Source organism: Ailuropoda melanoleuca, chromosome 6 (assembly GCF_002007445.2).
Source record: "Ailuropoda melanoleuca isolate Jingjing chromosome 6, ASM200744v2, whole genome shotgun sequence".
Lineage (NCBI taxonomy): Eukaryota > Metazoa > Chordata > Mammalia > Carnivora > Ursidae > Ailuropoda > Ailuropoda melanoleuca.
Genome location: NC_048223.1, coordinates 10,494,646 through 10,519,758, shown reverse-complemented (window position 1 = coordinate 10,519,758; position 25,113 = coordinate 10,494,646). Strand labels below are relative to the sequence as shown.

The window sequence follows — 25,113 nt, the reverse complement described above, 5'->3', positions numbered from 1 at the left end:
CAAATGCCAGTGACAAAGGGAAACTATAGAATGTTACCACAGCAGGTGTAAGGACAAGAGTAGCCCATCCTAAGAGAACGAGGAAGAGGAATGTAGCCAGCATGGGTTTGAAGTTATCTGCTGACCACAGATCTCTGCCCCTTATGGTAGTCACCCAGCTGGGCTCACCCCAGTTCCCTTTGGGGATCTTTTTACACCCCCCCATTACCATCTTTGAGCCACAGGATTTATGCCTCAATTACACTTCTGAAATGATGGCTAACAGGAACTTTGTGATTTCAGGGCAAAGATGGCACTGCAGCAGTACCTGGCGTGATGGGAGCGTCCTGGGCACCTGCAAGCATCCCACATCCTTGTTAAAGGAAGTACAGGAACTAGCCTCATTTGATTCCTTCTATTTGCACAAGTCACCTTGGACTGCAGGGAGCTGTTTTGCAAAAGCAATTTGGTAGGCTTAGATCTCAAATTCATCTTGAGAACATTTTTTTGAGGTAGTAATTTCCTCAGAGGACTATTGTGTTTTGTTTTGTTTTTTTCTGAGCTACCTGGACTCTTTATTAGAACAATCAATCATTTTCCTTTGGACCTACAATTTTTTGCCTATGCTGCAGCCACTTTGTGAGTGAGAATGAATGTGTCTCTGCACACACAGGTGTGTGTGCGTGTGTGTGCACGTGGGTCAGAATGAATGGGTGTGTGAATGTGAGGGATACCTCAAATTTTTCTTTTCTTATTTTGTGTGAAAATCTCTTTTCTACAGATTTTCCAGGGTTTAAGCATTGCTTGCTGTATAAAAAAACTTTACTGAATTATATACAGTTTGAATGAAATGTTATTTTAAAAACAAAACAATTGTTAAGTGTTCCATAAAGGTTATGTTGAATTTTGGTCAGATGAATATTTGTAAGTAAAAAATATATGCATTTCTGAACCTCAACTTACATAGATTTTCTTTATAAAAAAAAAAAAAAACAAAAAAAAACAAAAAAAAAAAGAAGAAAAAAAGGTTGGCTGTAGTTGGCCTGAGTAACAGGCATGATATATGGTGCTGTGCAAAACAGTAAGCTAGCATCTTACTGCCGTCAATATCAGCAGGTACAGAGCCTCTTTTCAGCCTAATTCAATAAGCTCTCAGGCTTCCAAGTCAGATGGACAGGGTGTAGTGGAGTGAGGCAACGGAGTCACCATAAGGTTTTTGAACCATCAAGGGGAAATACAACTACTGATAGTGAAAGGCCAGCCCTGACTCTGGCAGGAACTGGGCATCAGGAGCCTCCCAAAGGCCCTAAATCCTGTCACTGGCGTAGGGATATCTGGCAGGATTTAGAGCCAGTCATGGAACCTTATGCTCAAACTAAAGTAGGTCATCACTTCGTGGAAACAAAGTCTGATCGCCTTGTGCTTCCTGAAACAGCATATATCACTGTGAGACTAAAGTGTTCTACAGACTCATCTGTAGAAAGAAGCAAAGAACACGGTCGTTTAGAAAGCTGTTTTTCTCTTAGCGATACTCAGCTAATTCTACTAGTCACTCAGGACTGCTATTCAGTGTGCTTTTGTAAAATGAGATCAAAATTTGAGTAAGACATGTGGCTGAGATCTTTTCCTGCATGAAGCCCAAAGCACTGAAGTTTGAGCAAGGGAAAGGGACTCTCCCCAGAGGATGGAAGACGGCTTCTTTTACAGCGAGTGCTCCTTCGCGCTTCTGCAGCCCTTAGCTTGGCATCTGGCTCCAGCTTCTGGGGCAGCTTCAAGGTGAACTCAGCAGAGGTTGCTCTTGACTGTTTGAGGAACAACCAGCCTTCCTTTCCCTTTGCTAAAAGAAGCTCAGAGGCATTGCGGCCCAGAATCGAGGTCTGTGGCCCAGAAGCTTGCCATGAGTGTGTGCCGCTGGCAGAGTCCCAAGCCTCCCAGCCACTCCTGATGGGGTTGCTCACACCGCAGCCACCCCGTCACCACCCTGCACCTTCCTTGGAGGATTTAAATATGTTTGATTGCAAATGAATGTTTTTAAGTGTATTTAATGCAATCTTTCCTGTTCTCAACACGACCACCCAAGATTCAAACACAGAGATTTCCAAGTTGGTGTTTTGTTTTGTTTTGTTTTGTTTTTTCAGAACATCACCAATTTAAAAATCTGTCACAACAGGGACTTGGGTTTTGTGCGACCATCAGAGTGCTAATGTGAGAACAGCAGTATAAAGAAAATCGAGTTTATTGGGAATAAAGCCTTATGTAGGCCTACTCATTGACACCTCTAGTACTGAGAAAATATCCTTGGTTGGCATTCGTAACACAAACACTATAGAGTCGGTATTTTAAAGTACCAGGTAAATATTAAGGAAACCAATAATGAATTGCTGAGACAATCTTGAACCCAGATAGCATTAGAAAGCTGAAAGCCCAATGAAATAACACTCTCACACTTAAACTCTGCGGATAAATCTTGCCTGTGGCTATAAACAGATGGTCAAAGAAAAAGTGCTTTACTATAATTAACTGTTCTGATTTGAATGAAGGAAAAATGTATTTATTAAAACAAAGCTGTTTGCTGCTTTAGGCAGGTGCAGTGTTCAGTCAGCAAGGAAGTGGGAGGAATGGGGCGTGGTCTGTGTCTCCACCCAAGTCCTTCACTAAGCTTCTCGCTCCCTCTAATACTGCATTCTGTTTCTCCTTTTGTGCCCTGATTGTAACCCAAAATTTATGAACTAGAAAAGAATGTCCAATTTAATAAGTTGCATTTTTTTTCCTTAAGCACTTTATGCAGAAAAATATATGTTCTTCTGGTAGTGTTTGGATAATATGATTTTAACACATGCTAATAAAAGCCAAGAAAAAAATCACGGCAACTTCTAAAAAGGAGTCTGTTTTCCGAATGTCTAGAACATTAGGAAACATTGGAAGATGATGTGTCCTGGCTTTTGAAACCTATGATTCTTGGTCAATAAGAGGCTGGGAAGTGACTTTGCAGTTCAGAGTGGGGGCTGGTGCCCTGTGGTGGTTACAGCCTCGCTATAGGGGGTATCTGCAGCAGTCTGGGAACCCCACTTCTTGGCCTCCTGAAGTCTACCAGACCTTTTACAGGTGGCCACTCCCAGCCACCAGGACCTCCCCAGTGTTGTGTCCACTGCCTCCATCCTCTCCTCAGCCCCCTACATATGCCACTCTTCCGCTGCCACCACTCACTGGACTCAGGCCCAGAATTTGGCGGATGACCAGCGGCCCCATGCACAAGCCACTGCTCTCCCTCTGCAAGGATGCCCAGGTGCTCTTCTTTTCCCCGTCTCTAAAATGTAGAGAAGCATCTCTTATCTCTTGGCCTTCCTAGAAACAGAAAGCCTTCTTTTCCCCGTCTCTAAAATGTAGAGAAGCACCTCTTATCTCTGGCCTCCCTAGAAACAGAAAGCCAAGGACATCTACCCAGAACATGGGGGGCGGGGATGTGGTGGTTGGTGAGGTGGTTGGCAGGGGAGGAAATTCCCTTGCCACAGGGCAGACATGAAAGTGAGACCTGGGAAATGGGAGACTGTCCCCAGATTCTAATGGAGAGCTGACAGGAGGAGGTCCCAACACCTTGCTACCTGGGATAGGGGCTGGTGCTGCCCTAGTCCTGCTCCTTGCACATTTCTCCTGATTGCTGGACAGAGAGGCATGTGTCTGTTTCCAGCATGAGGGTAGTTTTGGTTTACAACCTGGGAACACTGGAAACCCCTGCCTCAAGGGCCACACCGTGACCTATGTAGCCACCTTTCCTCCCTCTATGCAGCCCCTGACTCCTGGCCTTGGCTCTGCTGGGCAGTCAGCCCTCCCGCTGAGTGGAGAGCCAGAGCCAGTCCTTAGAAAGGAACCACCCTCTTTATTTCATGCAGCAGGGCCTGCCCTCTGCCATATCAGGCATTCACACCCAGGAGCTGAGAGGCCTTAATGCCCAAAACTGTAGTCATCCTGCGCCCCCTGGTTTGCTTCCATTGTGGGAAGCCAGGCCCAGGGTCTCTGCCAAGGAGTTCCATCCTCAGAGTCAGCTGACATTTTAGCCACTCTCATAAGGCTTTTCTCCTCCAACAACCCCCCTTCCTCTCACCCCTATACCTTCTGCTTTGAACCTTCCAGACTCTGAGAAAAGAAATGCTCTACCCAGTTACCGATGGAAAGAGTGTGTCACCACTCCTCCCCCTCTACTGCCCCTGCTGCCTTCCCTTCTCCCAACCCCACCACTCCCAGCTACTTCCTGGCGAGGCTTAAAGGTCATCACAGATAGCAACACGCATCACCCCTACAGTCTCAGTTCCCCCAACTACTCTTCCTCTCCCCCCACTGCTTTCAGAGGCCTTGGTCACACCATTTCTCATCTCTCCAGTGATGGAAGATCCTTGGCTTCCCAGCTTCCGGGGAGATTAGTGGTCAGCTGGGTGCACCCCCAAGTAGCTCATTCAGAGCCGCGCGACACCGGTGCGTGTAGAAGACCAGGTGCAGTGTTCTAATGCTCCTCCGAGGCATTGGATCCCCCTCTTGAGCCCACTCAAAGGAAAGAGTGCAGCCCCATGACGGGCTGAGTATCTGGAGGTCTGGAACAGTAGATTCAATTTTTCCTGACATCCTGTCAGGGAGGGACCCTCTGAAGACATTGTTTCACATGGAGGTCAGTACAGATGGCGCTGAACACAACGGGCATGCATGTTTGCATCTAAAGGTGACAAAAAGTCGTGGGGAATGCAGCCACCCATCCAGCGTCACAGGCCTTGCTCCCCTCTTCACACAGCCTGACTCCTCCTTCCGTCCCCAGCGCCAGCATAGCACTGGCAAAAAGAGTAGTGCACCCGTGAAGAGCTGTCTTCTGGGAGCTAACTGCGCATTTAAAGAATGTCAAGTCGTAAGCAGAGTCTTCTGGAGAAAACCAGCAAATGAAAGGAAATCGCTAACATTTGCCTTGGGGAGTAGAACCCAGCCTTTTCCTCAGAGAGGAAAGTGGATGCCTGGGCTTAGTGAATTTTCAAATAGACCAAGGAGCAAACTAGCAGGAGGGAATTGCTATCCATGTTAATATTCACAGGGGTAATAATAGTTACTGAAAACCTCCTGGGATTCCACCCTAAGGACACAGCCATGGAAGGATGGCTCAACCAGATGACTGAGCAAAAGCTGGAGGCAACTTGGCTTCACTGGGAGCTCTTAGACTTTAAGCAGTAGCCAGAATCAGAAACCAAAGAAAGGGGGGGAAGGGAGCGTCAAGAAAATCAGATGAACCCTGGTTCCAGTGTAACTCCCAAACATTTCTTTATGAACATGACCTGATTCATGGAGAACCTCAGGTGGTCAACTGGGCAGCATTGCAGGACTGCTCCCGTGACTGGGTCGGCAGCAGGAAGATCAAAGCCAATTTCTATCTGCCTCCACTTCCATATGCCTGGAAGTGTTATAGCCAATCTTTTTGCACTGTTTTCAAGTTCATAGTTACTAACTTGAACTCTAAACTTGTTTAATCCATAAAATAGATTTATTATTGGGGAAACATTGTCCTATGTAACTCAGTATCCCCTGAGATGACACCATATCACACCAGGGTATAATAACAGATGTCCATTTATTTTATAAAATCCCAGAGGTAGCAAAAAACAAAAACAAAAAACCTATATGTTCTATATACTGTTTAATAAGGCAAGAAAGTAGATACTATTTTTATTGTTCATGAGACATAGCTAAACCAAAAAAGTGTTGGTGCTGAAAAGAGTAAGTTCCAATTCTGGAGCTTTCCTATGTGCAGCTGATTCAAGTGCACTGACATTCCATCTCGTGTCCTTGCCCCTGGTCACATGCTCCGGAAGAGCAGCCCAGCCTCTCTCTCAGTCCATGTCCTCAGCAAAGCGACATGCCTCAGTGGGGCCCACCGCTCCTTCAGCCCCATGACCTGTGGGAAGACAGATGTTCTACAGGACTTCTGAAACGTAGCCCTGTGCCCATCCTCTGTCCCACTCACCATCCACAAAGAAGCAGGAAAAGGGCTCTGACTGCATCACAGACAATGAAGTGAGGGGTCAGGGTGGAAGGGACAGCAGAGAAAGATCCTAAGACGTGTGTTCAGAACCAGGAATAAAAAATTAGGAGGATGAGGGGCACCTGGCTGGCTCGGTTGATGGAGCATGAGACCCAATCTTGGGGTTGTGAGTTCGAGCCCCATGTTGGGTGTGCAGATTACTTAAACCTTTAAAAAAAATTAGGAGAATGAATAATTTGTTGAGGACTTAAAATATGTCAGGCCCCAGGCTAAGAACTTCAATATCCTTTGTCTCCTTCCGTCTTCACAACAGCCTGGTAAGGAAGATCACTACTGTGGAGATATTATGGGGCTAATAATGGGTCTGTCATTACCTCCGTTTCACAGGTGAGGAAACTGGGGCCCAGAGAGGTAAGTAACTTTCCTGAGGCTATTCAGCTGAGAACTAGCGGAGCCAGGATTCAAACCCAGGATAGTCTTGTCTCCAGTGCCCTTGACCCCTGACCCTTAGCAGAGAAAGTGATGGGTAAGTGGGAAGCATACCATGCTCCTGACAACTGAGGAGGCATGACACATCCAACAAATGAGCAGCACGTCAGCAGCCCAACCAGGCTGCTTCAGAACCGTGCCCGCAGGGGGCTGGGCATTTATTCCTGGGATGCGTCTGAGCTCATACCCCGGCGGAACTGTCCCCTTTGCTCAAAAGTCAGGCTCTCATCTCCCAGCACTCTCCTCAATAGCACTGATGAGTATTCCCCAGCCAGGCCACTCTCCTCCTTCTTCAGGCTTGGCCCCGACTTATACTACTTGTTTCCAATCGCCCCCCACAAAAGGATGAAGATGCGCCATGACCCTGGACACGTAAGGACACACATACTGGGCATTGTCTGAGGGCAGGTCCTAGAGGAAAGCTGGCCCTCGTCACCAGAGTGAGACTTCCTCCCAGCAGGGGAATGGCTTTGAAGAACCACAGCACGCGCTTGCGTGTGTCAGCCTGGGTCCCTGATACCTATAAAGCCATGCTGCCCATGATCTCCCTACTCTACACCCCTCGGCTGGCAGCAAGCAGCCACAAGGATGAAATGAGGGCCAGCGTGGGCCAGCTCCTGTCCCATCTTCCGTTGCCCTCAGACTACCCATCCTTACTCAGCTGGATTCAGATCTCGAGGAGACTGTGAACCTATCAAACATGTAGGTAAATATATTGGTTAAAACCCGAACATTTGTGCCCAAGTATGTTGTTAGCATTTCAGATCTACATGCAGCCTTCTGCCAGGAATCCCACCCTCACATCCTTTGCTTTTCCCAGGATACTCACCTCTGGCCCCTCCCACCTCACCTCAGGCTCAGACCCCGGACACCCAACTCGGCAGCAGGAGCGTCATGGGCCAGACCTAGTTCTCCTTGTGGAGTGGGGTAAGTCACATGCACTCGAGACCCCTTGGGTTTCTCACTCAGATTTGGAGGTGGAGAGGACCAAGTGCGCTTTTCCCAAAATGTGGGGGCTGAGGGATACAAGAGTCACAGCAGGCTCAGGGCCCTTTTGTATAGTGCTCCACTGCCCAGCAACCCCACCAAGGGCCTGGCATGGGGTGTGTGAAGCACAGAGGAAGTGAGGAAGTGACATCTGGCCTCTAACTGGCTTTGAATCAGGGTTCTAGAAAGCTAGTTACATTTTCCCAGTGGTTTCCACAAGAAAATGCAAAGTGACTTTACAATGAAAATAGGATTCCAAAGTAAGAATGCAGCAAAAAAAATGCAATGAAGTATTAAAAAGCAACATCATTACTCTGTAAAAACACAGAACTGATCGGGACTGCTACTAAAGTTATGTAACGGCCCCTCTTTTTCAAATAGGACCTTACTAGATTGAAGACTCGGTTACCACATAGTTATTATTAACCCCCCCCCAAATACTCACGGCAGATTTAATAAAGACCAAAACTGCCTTGATGACTTACCCAGAGAGGCTTCCAGAACTTCGTCTGAAAACTTAAACGTGGGGAAGAGCAATGCCAGTTCTCGGCTGGCGGCGTCTCTGTCCTGGCTTCCGTGGACTGCGTTAAAGGGCATTTCTGTGCCGAACTGAGCGCGGAGACTGCGAACATTGGCAAAATGCACGGGAAACAATTGTTTCATTTGAAAAGAAACATTTTGCTCTCTGACAACATGGGCACCAGCAACCAACCAGTTAGCACCCCGCGTTTCTGTGAAACGGCTTTCTCTCCGTTGGAAATGCCAAGAACAACAGTAGGGATAGTAGCTGACATCTATTCCATCATGATGGTGTTCTGGGCACGTTGCCAGGTACTTCACATACATGATCCCGTTTCACTTGTGCCACAGCCCTGTGAAGGACACTCCGGCATGATTCTCAGTTTAAATATGCGTGAGTCATGGTGCAAGCTCGGGAGCTGCGGTTTTTGTTGATATCACTACCAGGGACTAGCACCCTGCCGAGAGCTTGATATAGGTGTGCGTCGTTAATTCCTCAGTAACCCCATAAGATAATACTAATATTGCTAGGGCTTCCTCTGTGTCAAGCACTGTTCCAAGTGCTTCATATACATATATACACACACACACATACAGAGGCACCTTTAATCCTCACATCAATGTCTGAGGCATAGTAATACCCATTTTTCAGGTGAAGGAATTGAGGCAAAGAGGGATTAATGGATGGCCCTAAGAAGTGCTCTTAACAACATTCTGTGGCCTCCCAGGATAGGTGTCATAACCCCATTTTACAGATGAGAGAACCGAGGCTCAGAGAAACAACTTACTCGAGTATGGGGTAACCTAGGATATGAACCCTGGGCTGTCTTACCAGTCCCACACATGAATGTTCTGGCCCCTACAACTGCAGTTACTCAGTCTCTTGCTCATTTCTTTCCTGGTGGCTGGGGCTCTTTCACTTCAAAGGTTAGACACAGTGGATTTGGCATTGGCGATGCCAGGCTAAATACAGGGCCAAGGCAGCCTAGTGCAGATTGCAGAACCGGGTGCTCAGACTCTAGGGAGCCTCAGAACACCCTGGGTAGGGAGGAGGGTGAAGAGGGTTTAGTCTGCAATGCAGATCCCTAGGCCCTGCCCAGAGTCTCTGACTTGGCAGATTTTGGTGGGGCTCTGCAATCCGAATTTCCTGGATGAGTTGCATGTGTGTCTGGGACCATACTATGGAAACCTCTAACTGTGGGATTGGATCAGAGGGTGAAGATAGCAGAGTCTCCTTAAATAGAGAGCAAAGAGGTCAGGGTCTCTCCAAATCTATCTATATATATATAGATAGATTCAGGCTGAATATAGAGCAGGGCTCTTGGCTTCCTTGGATGCAGGTTTTGAGATAAATGAAAAGTCCCCAGCTGGTGACATCACCTGTCAGGCTGCTCCCTCCTTGCCACATCAGGGTCACAGGGCCCCATGAGCATTCGCCAGGAAGCGATCACGTCCTCAGTGCCCTCAGGCCTGGTGAGTATCAGGAGGTGGCTTGGTCCACTGCACATGTGATATACCAGCTTCTCAAATGCCTCCTAGCACAGGGAGAGGAAACAGTGACCCAGGGCAGGGGTCCTGGGGCCTGTAGTGGGTCAGCGGGCCCATCACGTCCACAGGAAGGGAGGGGGTGAGTGAGTAGCCTTGACACTGGCCAGCATGCCCATGAGGGCCAAGGGAGGGGGGTGGTAATGACCAGCCACACCCAGAGAACCCAGATAAAGGCAAAAGCAGGAAAGTGAGACTTTGAGTTGACTTGTTTGGGGTTGAATGAGAGACTGTAACAAGCTAGGCAGGGACACATGTGGAAATCACGTGGATGCCAGATGACCATGGGGTGCGATGTAGCTAAGACTTATTTTTTGCGATGCCTTGCAACCCTTCCCACTGCTTCAAGTAGCAGTACTCTGATTTTCCTTTGGGGAGCTGCCCTTCCCCGTTTCACTTGGCCTAGTCTGGCTGACAACCATGATGCCTCTCCCCCCGCCCCCCAAACACACACACCTCACCTGAGAGGTAGGGCTATGACCAAGCTAGGTCCACTAGGCTTCCATCCCAAGTAGGGGAGTCAGAAGCAGAAGCAAGTGGAAAGTGATTGAATCTGAGTTGTCCAATAGCAGCACCAAGAGTGACCGTTCATGGGATTCTGCACCTAAGATCCCTGCAACTGTCTTGGTCCTTCTCCCAATGCCTTCCTGTTCAACAACTTCAGCTCTCTTCTTCAGTTCTGGGAGTTATGGAGTATCCTTACAATTAATTCTCTATGTCATTACTGAAGTTGGAATCAAAATCTCTTCCTTGCAACCAAAGAACTTTTTACCTGATACAGACTATAATCACTATGCTGAGAGCAAATTCACGGCCTTCTTGCTGTTCAGATTCTTGTTCTTCGTAATACTTTATTTTCTCCCAAACTAACATCAATCTATAAACATAATGTTGGAGAAAGAGAAAGAAATGAGAGTGTGTTGGATGTGTGGAAGATGAGCTGACCTCTCCAGCTTTGTGTTGATAGAAAAGTCGCATTTCTGCCTCTGTCATGGTTCTCTCTTCATTTGCTAAAATGTCAAAACCAGCTTCGTGGATCTGTAAAACATGCGTATATCGTGAAAGGGTAAATCAAGCCCAAATTCACATTCTCGTGGATCTGTAAAACATGCGTATATCGTGAAAGGGTAAATCAAGCCCAAATTCACATTCAAATGTGCTGAAAGTTAAAGATACTGGGAAAGGTAACACTAAAAGCAGCGGAGACCCTCATCCTCAACGTATCTGTTCCAAATGGATTTAAAAGATTCCATTGCCTTAACTGGAATTTTGATGGAGCTCCTCAGAAACCTCCTTTTCTCACTAGCACACTGTTACTCAATGCCCCGCCCCTGCTTTTCCACCAGAGGACACATGAGGGCAGTCTGTCCGGGAAGCGTGGTCTGTGGTCTCTCTTACCTTCATAATAATCTCATCAGTCTTTCCGTGGACCACTGCATCTGGCTTAATGATGGCCAACGTGCAGGTCTTCCCTGATGAAGCTGCAAGAAGTGGAGGACGCTGGCGTCAAGCGCTGGGCTCACAGCACCATGAGGTTCTCAGGGGGCCATCTACAGGGACCACGTAGGCTCTGCACACAGCTCCCGGGGCCCCCCTGCTGGCTCCCGGCTGTGCCCCCACACACTTGGACTCTAGTGGAGGCACAGGTCTGGCTGCAGACCTCACCCTCAACCTGGCTACAGGGGATGGAGACAGGCAAGGGACGTGAACCTGGGTGGGAAGGGAGGAAAGGAAGGGAGAGCAGGGAGGAGATCAGAGACAACTAGGAGCAGAACCCCAGCAACAACTGAAAGAGTCGGCTGGGAGTAGGGGAGAGCTGGAGCAGAGGAAACACGGGCCTGGCCTCTCTTGTGCCTTCCTGTCTCCTCCCCTGATCCTGAGCCCCTAACTGCTGTCTACTGTGTTCTCCTCTCACACCACGGGCTCCTTCGCCAGTGCTGCTTTTTACGTTTTGTGGCATATGGGCGGTAATGACTGCCCCAGGGCCTGAGTCTGTGTGAGTTTTCAGCACCAGCACATTCTACCAAACTGCAAGGACCGTCTTCTCTGTCAACGCAAATTCTCCTGAGAGAAGACCAGATTGGCTTTGGAGCCAAGGTACCAGTCATAGCTCCCTGAACAGTATCCTGATGGCTGTGCTTTGGTCAGTGTCCATAGGTCCAGTCAGCTGTGGTGTTGATGGAGGTGGCATGTGGTTATAGTCCCTGCTCAGGCCTGTAGGGGACCCAGTGTCCAGTCATCAGCCCATCGCTACTATACTCCTGTTTGTATCAGCTTGGCCTTGGTGAGCTTCCTACACTCTCCACAGGCTCTGTATCCCCCCATAGCCTATTTTCTGTTCTCAACCTTTATATCAGTTGTGCGGCAATGAAACACGACAACATCCGCATTTGAGGAGAGCTCCCTACTCTGAAAATCTCAGAAACATGTAAACTACAAAAATGTGAATCTTTTTAGCAACAAATCTATCCATTTTTATGTGAGTATTATTTCTAACATCCCATGAACACTTAGACTTCAAGGAACTCTTACAATGAAATCCCTTATACACTGACCCATTAATGACATCCTTTAGAGGTACAGGGTGAGAAGACAAGAGGCCAGATCGGGGCCCAGAGAATTCCACCTTGAAAGGGGAACAAACGAGAACAGGCCAGTGAAGGGGAGGCTGCAGAGAGGCCAGAGACGTAGAAGGAAAATGAGAAAGGTCATGACATCTCAGAAACCAAAAGAGACGAGGGTTTGGAGAAGGAAGACACTGTGGACATCATCCAGGTCCTCCAAGGGGGGCTGTAGGATATGACTGGACACCGTGTGTTGGATTTGGCACCTAGAAAGTCAGTGGTCCCCCATGAGCACCAGCGAGAAGCTGGCACAGAATCAGGTCGGGCAGGGGCCAAAGGTGAGGGGTGGCCTAAGGAGTATGGGAGCTCAGGGAGCTTAGGCGTGGAGGAGAGGAAGGCTAAGGGCAAGGGCAGGCTTTTATGTTATTTTCTAGGTGAAGAGACTTGATTTGAGAGGAGATAATGAGGGAGGGAAGAGGAGATCATCCAAAAAAAGGAGGTAACATCTGTTTGCTATGGAAGCCTAAACACTGATTTTTTTCACACTTGAAGTTTTTTTGCTCTCCTGAACTGTGCCTCTTTTCTTGTTAGAGTCCAGCTCAAACAGCCCTCACTATCCACACACAGCCTTTCTGCTTCACGCAATAATAAAAATCTTCCTTCTCCTTCCAGCTCAGCTCCTGAACTTAATGCTGGTTTCCCCTGGCGTCTCAGTCACTGTCACAAGCCACCTTCCCAACAAGGGCCCTTCTAACTTCTGGCTTCCCCACGTCAGGTCAGGTTGCTCTTCTGATAGTTAAGGTTCAGGAAGATCTGTGATGCCCAGGACTCCTGACTTTTGGACCCTTCAGGAAAAGGTGAAAACAAGAAATGAGCTCTTTAGCTCAAATGAAGACCCAGGAAACACCAGCATCATTACTTGAAATTCTACCTTCCTTTTTATTAAGTAGGGCTTTTCCTGATGCAGGTAATTGCCTCGTTAGTCGTACTTGTTATACTTGAGCGTGATCAGAAAGCTGTGAAAGTGACCTACGATGCCAAGAAAGGGCGGAAGGGAGCTTTGACACAGTATGTTTGAAGTCAGGTGATTGGAAACAGAATGCTGCATGGTTAATCTTCCAGAGTCCAGATTGCCCAAATCATTGATTACTCACACGCTTTGCCTTTTTGCCTTGCTTAGTGGTTCCCTACTCACCCACGTCCTCCTCTTCACCATTGTCCTTGTCATGGGAGAGGCATCCGTCCTCCTCAGACAGAGCCTCGTCTCTAATCTAGAGCAACAAATTGGTCATTAGCAGAAAGTAGTTAGCTAATTAAAATTACCACAAAGACCTCCAGACACTGACAGAAGCCAAAAAAAGGCAAAGGCCTGAAATGCAGAGCCATGGAAAGGGGGTCAAGCACATCAGCCTTGGGAACTTTACAAGACCCTTTTTAGAAGCCGGATGACAGTGGGGGTGAGGGTGTTCGAAGACAAGGAAATCCATGCTGACTTTACGGTTTAGATTCGGCCCATTTCCAGAAGCATCAAGTAGAAAACATGATGTAGGGAGTCAGCCAGAAGACAAAGGAAGAAGTGACATACAAGGAGATACTTAGCAACTGGCTCCCCTATGCAGGTTAGTCGTGAAGACAGACATCATCTCCCCTGGAGGGAGCACAAGCACTTGTGATTTTTGGAGAAAAATAGGATTGATTCTACCCCATTCTATAAAAACAGGGCTTTGCTATTTGGAATTGAATACAAAAACTTGAACAATGCACACTGAACGCTAAGGCTCTTTGGACGGAAGCTCAAAGCACCAGGAAATGCTTCTCTCTATCTGAGGTGGTGTCAGTGTTCGATGGCAGCCAAATTTTTGTGAGGAACTTGTAGTCTATTGTGTCACGGAAATAATTTATCAAATCACAAGCTATGCTGATCCATTGCTTGTGTGAATGACAGAGCTTAATTTCTAAATTAAACGAGCCCTCCGGGATCACAAGTAAAACTTTCAGGAACGGGAGGCGAGGGCAGGTCACCAGGAGAGAGCTCACCGTGAGGCTGACTTCTGCCCACTACTCTGCCCCATAACTCTATTATCATTTCTGAACTCATTGTCAGGGTTCCAGAAATCCCTGTTAAGAATTGAAGTGGGGGATGAACAGGAAACGGATAAAAGAAGTTCAAGTGCTCTGGATGAAGGGGACGACTTTTTAAAAGAAGTTTTTAAAATGCATGTGTGGGGATGCCTTCGGCTCAGGTCACAATCCCAGGGTCCTGGGATCGAGCCCCGCGTCGGGCTCCCTGCTCAGGGGGAGCCTGCTGCTCCCCCTGCTTGTGCTGTCAAATAAATAAATAAAATCTTTAACAAAATAAAATGCACGTATGTCCTAGTGGTCACTGCCTCCCTCTGAGCCCTCGGGGACCTCAGGGTGGGCATTTAATGGCACTTGCCACTGAGCGCTCCAGGAAAATCAGTGGGACAGGAGACACTGCGTGTGCCGCTGGTGGAAGCATCCTTACCACTTGCCGCTCACAGCCTTCGGCCAGCACCTTCTTTTCAGCCTCCAGCTGCTCTCGGATGGTTTTCTGCAGCAGCGGGGCGTTAGCTCCCCTCACCACCGCCACCAGTTCTCCACCCTAGCACACAGAACACACGCACTACCCAAACTGCTCGAACTCTTCTTAACATATCTTCATCTCTTTCAACAGACAGCGAGTGTCCAAGAGCTTTGCTTAGGCGTGTGCCCAAGATTGAAGCCTCCATCCACTTCTCTGCCTTCTACCCCATGCCTCTCCTTTCAAAACTCCCTTCAGGGAAACGGAGTTAGTTAAGAGAGGAGCGGGGCAGCGAGGTTGTGAGTGACTAAGTGTGGCCTAGACGGGGCTCGTCCACTCGACAAATACCTATTGAGAACTTACTCTGCCAAGCACCAAGACAGAGGCAAAGAATGTGAACAGTCAACGGGAAAAGCCATAGTTGCCTGCTTCAATGAACGGGAATCACGCAGGAGAGAGGTGATCAGATCAAAGAAACAATTACCATAGAATGAGATCATCACTTTAAGAGAGGAACGTACAGGACGCTTGGCATTACGGGTAAGAATGGATTCCCAGCTCCATCCGGGGCGGTCAGAGGAGACGTCTCAGTGGAGCTGGTGTTTGGGGCGACTGAGTCTCCTGCTTTAACCTTTTCAGCAGTCAGTCTGCACATTACTCACAGAGGTTCGTGGAGAGTGGGCCCCCCCATTTTTATCCCTGCCCCGCAGGGGCCCCCCAGAGGGTGAGAGGCTGTGACGGAGGCTGCTGCCTTGGCACCTGCTCCCACACCCTTGAGTACGATTTATGGCATCATCACTACAGGCTCAGCGAGCAAACCCTTGTGACAGCGATCGCATTTCTGCACCTATGGTCCACTGTCACTCTGGCTCCTTCCCACTTCTCCATCTGTCCTCACCCATGTTTCGGCATCGAACTCCGGTCTTCCATCAAGAATCAACACCCAAACCATGTTTGCCATAAGCCTCCAATTTGTGATACTTGCAGTGCTGAGGGCAGAAGCCCGAAGGTTTCCAAAGTGAACAACCCCGGCCTGGCTGTCAGGAGATATGGGTGGGTAGGCCTCAGTTTCCCCTGACTGTATGAGAAGGAGGCTGCAGTCAGGAGCAGCATATCCGTTGCTTGCCTTCAGGGCCTGGCAGGTGACCTAAGCTAGGAAGCCAGGTGTGAGGCACTGGGCCCTGAGGGCATGGGGCCAGAGCATGGAAGTCACACCCAAAGACATCCAAATTACCTTTCAAAACACGGAACTACTTGGCTTTCCTCAATAGTCCCTTTCATTTCTGAATTTCTGTAAATGTATCTTCACATCTTATGATTAAATAAAAATGAACGCGGAGCTTGTCTACCCCAGTAGAGTGTGTGTGCTGAAAGCTTCCCTCTATGGGGTGGAGGACAGAAGTCTGGAAACCCTGTGCTCTGTGAAACATCAGTCAAGAGTGCCCATGAGCCAGAAGAAGCAGACACATTTGAGTGACTCCCATTTTTTTCCCGTGGACCACCAGTCAGGAAGGCTGCCGAGCCCAGCGTGACCGTCGGGAGCTGTGTCATCCTGGGCCTCCCCGCCAGGGAGCCGTGCCACTGTCCTAGGCAGGGACCTGCATTACCATGACTTAGTATGCCTCTCCTTACCCCAAATAACAGATGCAGTCCAGAAGGAAACAAGCCCTCGTTTGGATCAGTGAAGCCTCTTGGTGACGTTCAGTCAGACACCTCTGTCGGAACCCTGATGTTTTGCAATAGTTGTGGTTCTGCAAATGTACTTACTGCATAAAACAGAAAGGTCGGCTCGCACTTCCCTCGGTATTTTTCAAGGACATCAAGACAATCTGCTTCTGCCTAAAGAAAACCAGCTGTCAGGAGGTTCTTGGGGTGCCGGGGATGCAGGGGCATGATGGTGCGAGAATCACACAGGACAATACACACAAGACACACACCTCATATGTACATGCACGTGTCCCCCCCCATATACCCCATAAACACACACACACACACCCTCACACCCTCTCTATACACACATACCCCACGTGTAGATACTCACACCTATCCCCCCCACGTATCCCTCTTACACACACCCCGCCCCATACACAGACACACTCATACACACACACCCTTCCCTGCACGCACATCCACACGGTGACTGTCCTCCCCAGAGATCACCCTGGCTGGCTCTCATGCCTTTCCCTCTAATGTCTTTTCATCAGAATAACTCTCCTGTCAACATACTGGTAAAAATTGTTGACAGTGTGCTTTTTTGAAGAATAAACAAGGAGGAAGCAAGGATTTCTCCTGCTCCCCAGCCAGCTACTGCTCTGACACCCTGCTGCTGCCAGGACTGACAACCACAGGGGGACGGTCCCCACACTGCCCTCCATGTCTGAGAAGCCCCATCCAGGGGCAGGCATTTCCACCACACACTCTCTCCAGAAATGTCAGAACTGACTCCCTAGGAAGAAAGGGTGAAGTCCTCGAGAGGTCAGTGTAGGTATCTTGGCCCCTGTGTTCCGCCCAGGAACCTCTAAGCTGAGCAGCCCATCCAGTGTCTCTCGCGCACTTCTCTGGAATTTATTCCCATGTCCATACATTAATCCAAGTAAATATTGGCTGGACGTTCCCCAAGATGGAGCAGAGCATAAAAATCTTGGAACTCTGTGGGCGGAAGTAAGACTTCAGAGTCCCCAGTGTCTGTGAGCCAGAAGGAGCACCCGTGTGGGGCGACACACACCCCTCCCCTGTGCACAGGGTCAAGAGATACCTGAGCTCGGAATGACTGTCAGGCAGTGGGGGTGAGGTGGAACCTTCATCTCCAGAGAAACTATAAAGCATCACGACTGATGACCCAGAATTCCACAACCGATGCCTTTTCAATGATCTGGGAAAATCTGTACATGCTTCCTGTTCCCACTTTTCAATTTTTAATTATTTTACAATGTCGTGTGACATTCTGCTGAGAGACAAGCTTACTAGTGCAAAGTGCAGAAGGTCTAGGCCAACCTCAATCCTCATCTTCTGGAAGAGGCTCACCATGGGCTTGCAGGGCCCACACCAGCCTTGATAGACGTCGACAACTGCGTGGAACCAGAAGCAGGAACATTCAGTGAGGACCAGCACTCACCACGTCAGGGAAATTTATGCCTGCAAACTAACTCCACTCCAGTGCACGTCTGTTTGCAGGGCTATTTAATGGTTCAAGGGATTTATTTTCCCCTTGGAATAGGAGCGAGCATGGAGACACAGCCGCCCCTCATTCTTATGAACTCAGTGTTCTGACTTCTAAACATAATGAAGTAAGTGTGGTAGAAAACAGTTTTCTTTACATGGATCCTTAACCTGTAGTAATTTTCAGGCTACATTCAGGGTCAGGCTGGTACAGAGTGGCCCTCAGTAAGTATTTGAATTGTACTAAAATTATCTATTCTAAAAGAGGTCAGGGTAGGCGGCCTGTCAGCACACAATCAACTCTTAGCTGCTTTGATAATAAATGCAGTTTTGACATTTTCCCCTGATGGATTAAAAGCCACTTGCTTTGGGTAAAGGAGAGTTTTATTTACTTTATAAAATCAACACCGTTCTCCTGAAAAGTGTACAGCATGGAGACCTAGATGGAAACTTGGATACTTTTTTCTTCATCGGTCCCAGTCTATGGAGTGTGCCAGGACTGGGCGTGAGGGAACCCTCCCGTCTGATCACACGAGGCCACAGGGCCTGTGAGATCATGAAGCAAACTAAGCCAACACGTGTACCACGTACACGCAGGACGTGCCCGGCCCCATCATGATGACACAGCTGGTGCTAGACTGTGGGAAGCTCAAAGACATGAAGTAACTAATCCAAGGTACAACAACAATCCAAAAAACCCTTAAATTCTCAAGTGCTGGAACCTAGCTTTGAACCCAGGTCCGTCTGAGTGCGTGCTCTTTCAAGCACTCCGGGAAAGAAGCGATGCGTGGATTCAGGAGTGTTGGTTAGTGGGGCAAAGGCCTGCTTCACAAGGTTATGGGGGAGAGAGCAGGGCTGGAGAGAAAGTGTATCAAGAGTTTGACTAAAAGAGAAGAGGAAGGAAAGAAATGGCAGAGAAAATGAAAAGATGTGCCTGCACGCGCGTGTGTGTGCGTGCATGCACGGGTGCACACGTGCACGTGTAAATCGGAATAGGCTTGCCTATTTGAAGGCAGATGAAAGTGAACCAGCAGAAGGCAAGACTTCCAAGATGGTGGTTGACTTTGCAAGCAAATGTCTGCTGGTTCTAGAAAGAAGGAAGAGTGTCTCTTCCTTGAGACTGCCCGGTAAGAAGGGGAGGACGAGCCCCTGCTGCCCGCAGCTGACACAATTCCCTGGCAAGCTTCGAGCAGGGCTTGACAGAGTCCCACGCAGCAGATGTCAGTTATGATCACCTGGAGTGCCTGGGACACAGCAAATTCTCCAGAAATGCTGGGGTGGTAGTTTTCTTACTGCCGTTAAAGAACTAGAAGTAATGGTGGTTTTGCCCTAGAGCCAAGTTCCAGTTGCACAGATGAGACAGGGAGACAAAATAGTTGAGACCTCGCACCATCAAAAAAGCTGTGTAATCCCTCAGGTAGTAGAATGTGGCAAGACTCCCACGCCCCCATACTGCCGGATCCATGCAAGTAGCATTTATTTAGTGCCCCCTCTGCCCCAGGCCTGGGCAAGTTGGCCAGAGATGGAGATGAAAAAGACAATGCCCCTGTGTTCAGAATTTAGGGGGAAAGCCATGAGTGCTCCTCCAGACAGAGGCCACGCCAAGCTGGGTGTGTGTTGGGGGCACGGGGGAGACAGGGTCCCACCCCGAATGCCCAGGCGACTCCCAGACATTGTGACTATGCAGATTCTGGAAAGATTTCATGCAAGGAGCCTGCTGCTTTGGAGCTGGGCCTGGGAATGAGGGCAACATCTCCAGCTTATGATGGAGTCATGATATTCCAGGGAGCAGGGACAACATGGATAAAAGTGAAGAAGTGGGGACACTTGTGGCATGTTCAGGAAACAGATCAGAGCTCAGGACATACCTCAGGGAACAGTGGGTGAAGGGGCTAGAAAGATAAACTGAGTCATGGGGGTGGAGAATGTAGGGGCCTTGAAGTCTGAAGTCACTCGGTGTGTGTGGCACCAGGGAGAGATAAGAGCGGACACAAGCTGGCCAAGCAGGTGTACTTATAGGGAGAAGAACTGAGCGGATACAGAGAGAGAAAGGGATCCCAGATATGCACAGTCAATGAAGAAGAGAAAGGAACCGTAGGGGCAGGTGTGGCAGGCAGCCTCTAAGATACCTCCAGGGAGTCCTGCCTCCTGGGATGTAACCCCCTGCCTTTGAGTGCAGGCCAGACCTAGTGACCAGCTTCTAACAAACAGAGTAGGGCAAAGTGATGGGATGTCACTTTTGAGATTCAATTACAGAAAGACTTTGACTTGCATATGTCTCTCCCTCCCCCTCTCTCCCCTCTCCTCTGGGGGCAGAAAGTTACTGAGTTGTAAGTAGCCTTATGGAGAAATTGATAGCAAGAACTTGATGTCTCTAGCCAATAGCCAGTAGGGCCCGGAGTCCTGCCAACAGCCACATGAATGAAGTTGGAAATGATCTTCTAAGATCTATCAGAGCCACATGACCGAGCTTAGAAGCAAAGTGGACTTTCTTTAGTTGAGCTTTGACATTGCCTGTCTTACTCCTTAACTGCACCCTGGTGAGAGACCCAAAACCAGAGACACCCCAAACCAGAGGCACCCCAAACCAGAGGCAAAGCAACACCTAGATTCCAGACCCACAGAAACTGTAGGATAACAAATGTTCATTTTGGGGGCACCCGGGTGGCTCATTTGCTTAAGTGTCTGCCTTTAGCTCAGGTTATGATCTCGGGGTCCTGGAATCCGGCCCCATATCAGCCTCTCTGCTCAGCAGGGAGTCTGCTTCTCCCTCTAACTCTCCCTCTGTGCTCTCTCTCTCAAATAAATAAATAAAATCTTTAAAAAAATGTTCATTAAAAAAAAAACTACTAAGTAAATTGTTGCAATAGATAACATACAAGAAGATAGGAACGGGGAGGCCCAAGGGACAGTGGCTATGCTATATCCTAATGACAATGCAGTCCCTGGTTCCAGCCCCTTGGGATGCCTGGCTCTCCTTCCAGCCCCTGAGTTCCGAGAGATCCCCTTATTCCTTCTGATACATTCCCCTTTATGCCTCAGGTAGTCAGAAATTTTCATTCCTTCACACCAAACAACCCTTGGGTCCGACAGTCAGCTCTGGAACAAGGGATCCCTGTTACCCAGGAGGACTGACTGCTTTCCTGAACTGAACTTACCAACAGATGTGCAAGTAGTGTACATACACACACACACACACACACAGAAATGGCTTGGTTCTTCATTTATGAAACTCAGGATTATAGGGAAATGGTGCTCATGGCAGCTTTTCTCTTCATGGTTCGATAGGCCCTTTAGCACTTTTGAAAAGGCTGGATCTAAAAAAACTTATCTCAAATTACCAGTTAGTCCTTTGGAACTGAGCATTTCCTCCCAAAGCTCCTGGGTGCTGATGTTAACCTAAGACCAAAGAAGAACAAAGGCTGTGTTACTGAGGGCATGGATGGGGAAAGGATTTGATGTATTTGCTCCAGATACCTACCTACCTCCCTACCTCTCACGAACCGCCTTCCCTTCCTCTCTCCCCCCCCTTCCCCCCTTTCTTCCCTTCCCTCCTCCTCCTCCCTCCCTCTCTGAAATAGGTACAAATACAGCTCAAGCTGTGTTCTTTCCCCCATCTGCCTTTTTCATCCCATCTCCTCCTGCCTCCATCCCCACGAATAACCACTAACCTAAGAAAAATCTCATTTTTTAAAATAATTTTTTCTTGTTGCTTGTCCCAAAAAAATATATATAAAATTATTTTGTGTCCATAAAATGTACATAAATATCATACTATAGAGATTTTTTGCAGTTTTTGTTCTCACTCAAATCCAGTTTTGACATTTATCTAGATTCATATCTATTTGACAACTATGAGAGGGTTGTTTTGTGGAATGTCCCTCAGTTTGGGTGTTTGATGTTTCCTGATTCCATTCAGGCTGTGCATCTTCGGGTTGGTTGGAATTGGGTGGTTTGGTTGGAGGGTCAGAGAAGCCGAAGAACATTCTCTCGTTGCATCCTGTCAGGTGACATGCAATTTCGATCTGCCCGTCATGGTTGAGTTCCGCTTGGATCACTTGATTAAGGTGGCCTGTGAGTCTTCTGCACTGTGAAATTATTCTCCTTCCCTTTGTGGTTAGTAAGTTTTGGTGGGGCTAATCTAAAACTATAGAAATCAAAAGACCATGACAGTGATCACTCCTTCTTAATACAGGTATGCTAAGATCTTTTTTCCTTTAAAAGGGCTGAAAACACGTCACATCTGCGAATCTTCTACTGAAGATCTCTTTCTAAAGAAATCATATCTCCACACTTTTTGTTTCTATGAAAAAACAGAAAAAACAGAAGAGTCTTCCTCTTGATGCCTTGAGTGATCTAAGAGAGTTGGACCAACGTTATCCCGGGCTCCCAACGGTAGTCCTGAAGAAGGGGACAGAGGGTTCAGAAGAGTCCCCACCCCTACCCTCTCTCATAACAGTCGCTTCCAGAGGCTCAGCTGTCAGTCAGCAGCAGCGCTCTGTGGTACACCCCTGTCATGGGATAAGCCTCACCAGCCGTGGGGCCGGGACTCCAAACGTTTGAAGACTCTCGCGCCTAGGAATGGGGCAGGAGCAGGAGAGTATGGAAAATGTCTGGACTTCACTAAGCCCTACGTTTGGTCAGGAGTGAATGGCGAATATGTGGCACATTCTGGCCAGACTCTCTCTTCATGTCCTATGATTTCTGTCTCAGTCATAGAAGGAGTCTGAAATAGTTTTACTCAAAGAGAGGAAGGGTTCCTGGGCTGGCAAACCCTACAGCACTGCTTTCAAGGAGCCAATCTGATAGAGAGGCAATGCTCACACAAGTGTCTCCATGCACATCCCTCAGCAAGCAGGAGTACTTACTTGGAGCACACATTGAATTCAGAGCTCTGGGGAATAACATTTTTGTGAAATCACCAAAAAATATTACCCCCAAAGGGGATACGGGGCATAGACAGACGAAGAGAAAATCATATGGGACAAAAAGCCCCACACAGAGCCACACAGACAGCAATCAGTCCAGCCTTGAAATATCTATAGCAGTGTCGTTGCAACAACTTTGCAGGCTATGTATTATCCTTGCTGTTTGCATAAGGGATATGGAGTCTCAGAGAGGTTGAGGAAATCATTCACAAAGCAATATGTGATAGGTCCAGGTGCTTAGAATTTATTTACAGACAGAATGTCGACACATGAAAAGTTTCATAACTCCAGAGTGCTAGAGCACCAAAGCTGGCGGGCCCTTGGGGATGGTTCACTCATTCCACAGATGGGCAAGCTGTAGCAAGAGAGGTTATGTGATTGATCTCAAGTCTTAAGAGTCGACAAAGAGTCAAGAACTGTATCAGGTCTTCAGACTTTCAGTTCAAAGCCCTTCCCACCCTCTCCTAGTACATGCTATCTTTACAATGGCATTGATCTCTCCCTTTTTCAATCATTAGGCTTTGGAAATTTACATGTAAAGTGCTCATGCCACAGAGGACAATGAAAGAGGAATCAGGTGTCTCAAGAGCACTCCACTCTACGCCCATGCTCAGGCCTGAGCATGCATTCAGATGGGCTGAACTGACTATGAGACGCTGTAAAAAGGCACTCTTTGTTCGGCACCAGGAATAAAAGCAGATGCTGGCTTACAGAGTCATTTGCTCCAGGTGCAAATGAAGTAAAGCACTCCATACAACGAATGTGTAGCACATAAAACATCGTATTTGTTGAATAAGCAAACGATTGCAAAGAGCAGGGGTGGGAGAACGGGGTCTCCAGAGTGAGTGTAGTTACAGATGCGTGCCCAAACTCAAAAGAACCGTACATCATATTCTTGAAGCAAGCTGCATTTATATTTCAACAAAAAATATATCAGTATCGAATTGTATTGGTTCAGATTTTCTTGCATTTTTGGTTTCATTTTAATTCCTGTTTGGGTTATGTTTGCATAAGCACTATAAGCATAAAGAACTTATACCCCATTTTATGTTTGCTTATATTTAAGGGCACAAAAAAATTGTCACTTGGGGGTCGAGATAAGTTTGTTGTTGGGGGTTTTTTCGCTTTAAGATGGAAGGGTACAATACTCAAATTTGAGAACACTGCATGTCCTGCTGGCAAATAATACCACCTTTATACATTGCTTTCCACTCCTCGTCAACCCCGACCTGCCCCCAAGTGCTGGAAGCAAGCACCCCTTGAGGCTTACCTGCAGGGCAATGTCCTTCTTCTTGCTGCCCATGGCTCTGCAAAGAAGACAGAAGCCCTGTTAACTTCGGGCTCTGGCTGTTTCCAACAGCAGCCTGGAGACAAACCGCTGCGAAGACCACCAGCAAACCCAGAGCCTCCTTCCGACAAAGCCCCCGTCCCTTTAAAGTAAATACTAAGTAGCAGCAAATACATGCCCTGATGTAAAATGAACACCCCACTGGGGAAGCGGAGCCTGCCCCCCGCAGGGTCGTGGCTCGATAGCCGGTTTTCGGCAAAGCCCCTTCCTAGCATGGAGTTGGGGAGCCCGGCGATGCAGCCCTTCAGGCATCGGAACGCCTGCCCAGGAATTCGGGCAGGAAAAGGCCAATGAACCCTGTTATCCCTATTGTTGCAATGTATTCCTGGGAAACTGAGCCACTGCGATCTCTCCACAGGTATAGGGTCCTCAAAGTGCAGCGAGTTTCCAACCTAGTCTGCAGAGACCCAGCCACGGTCGTCAGGACAACACTGCGCGGTCCTCGTCGTCCAGGTAATAAACATGCGTACACGTAAACCACGCCCATCGCGGGCCCCGCAGGACGGCGGGAGGGAGTCCCGCCCCCTCGCAAGCGGAATTGTCCTGCAAGGACGCTCTCCTTGGCTGATGCGTTTGTCAGTGTCTGGGGCGTGTGGATTCCCCAAGCAGAGACCTGGTGCGCTGAGGCACCGTACAGTTCATCCCCGAAGCCCTGCACACCTCCAGCCCAACCGGAGCTGGTGTGCAGCTTTTCTGTTGTTACTTACTGCGTGCCAGGCAGGAGTGGCTCCAGGTTTTGAGGGATCTGAAGGGATCCCCTTTAACAAAGAATACAAAATTATAAATTCAAAATTATGTATGAAAGTCCAGCAGAGCAAATAGAAAACAGTTACAAACATAGCATGAGTAGTTTATACCAATTAAAGTGTCAATGGATTAAAAAAAAAAAAAACAAGACAAGGCCCAACTGTGTGTTGTCTATAAGAAATTCACCTTTTTTTAAAAAGTTTATTTAAGTAATCTCTACCTCCAACATGGGACTGGAATTCATGACCCCAAGATTAAGACTCGCATGCTCTTCAAACTGAGCCAGGTGCCCC

General features: G+C 48.1%; 2 protein-coding genes across 7 annotated transcripts in view; one reads left to right on the top strand and one right to left on the bottom strand.

Moving 5' to 3' along the window:
• Positions 1 to 2,407, top strand: part of ARMC8 (armadillo repeat containing 8) — a 105,880-nt gene extending 103,473 nt beyond the window's left edge. For 4 of the 6 annotated variants that reach the window (XM_034661941.1, XM_034661942.1, XM_034661939.1 and 1 more), the window contains one exon: positions 283 to 2,407. In XM_034661941.1, coding sequence (XP_034517832.1) covers positions 283 to 452 — 170 coding nt within the window. In that variant the 3' untranslated portion in view covers positions 453 to 2,407. The remainder of the gene's footprint in view (positions 1 to 282) is intronic. The other 2 variants (XM_034661943.1, XM_002923331.4) reach the window with 1 other exon arrangement.
• Positions 2,408 to 5,233: 2,826 nt separating this feature from the next.
• Positions 5,234 to 24,535, bottom strand: NME9 (NME/NM23 family member 9). The gene is made up of 12 exons (XM_019803887.2): positions 24,466 to 24,535; positions 23,996 to 24,032; positions 21,139 to 21,196; positions 17,603 to 17,706; positions 16,406 to 16,477; positions 14,603 to 14,719; positions 13,292 to 13,367; positions 10,931 to 11,013; positions 10,478 to 10,570; positions 9,368 to 9,522; positions 7,954 to 8,090; positions 5,234 to 5,905 (listed from the first exon to the last, which is right to left on the bottom strand). Exons 2-12 carry the CDS (start codon positions 24,026 to 24,028, stop codon positions 5,841 to 5,843), a joined length of 993 nt encoding a protein of 330 aa, XP_019659446.1. The 5' UTR covers positions 24,029 to 24,032; positions 24,466 to 24,535; the 3' UTR covers positions 5,234 to 5,840.
• Positions 24,536 to 25,113: the final 578 nt, after the last annotated feature.

Excerpts from the sequence above, each read along its gene's own strand:
- NME9 (XM_019803887.2), bottom strand. The coding sequence starts at position 24,028 with ATGGGCAGCAAGAAGAAGGACATTGCCCTGCAG. Across the intron at positions 16,478-17,602 it reads ACCTTCTGCACTTTGCACTA|GCAGAAGCAGATTGTCTTGA; the intron begins GTAAGCTTGTCT and ends GGTTTTCTTTAG. Across the intron at positions 13,368-14,602 it reads AAGGCTGTGAGCGGCAAGTG|ATTAGAGACGAGGCTCTGTC; the intron begins GTAAGGATGCTT and ends TTGTTGCTCTAG.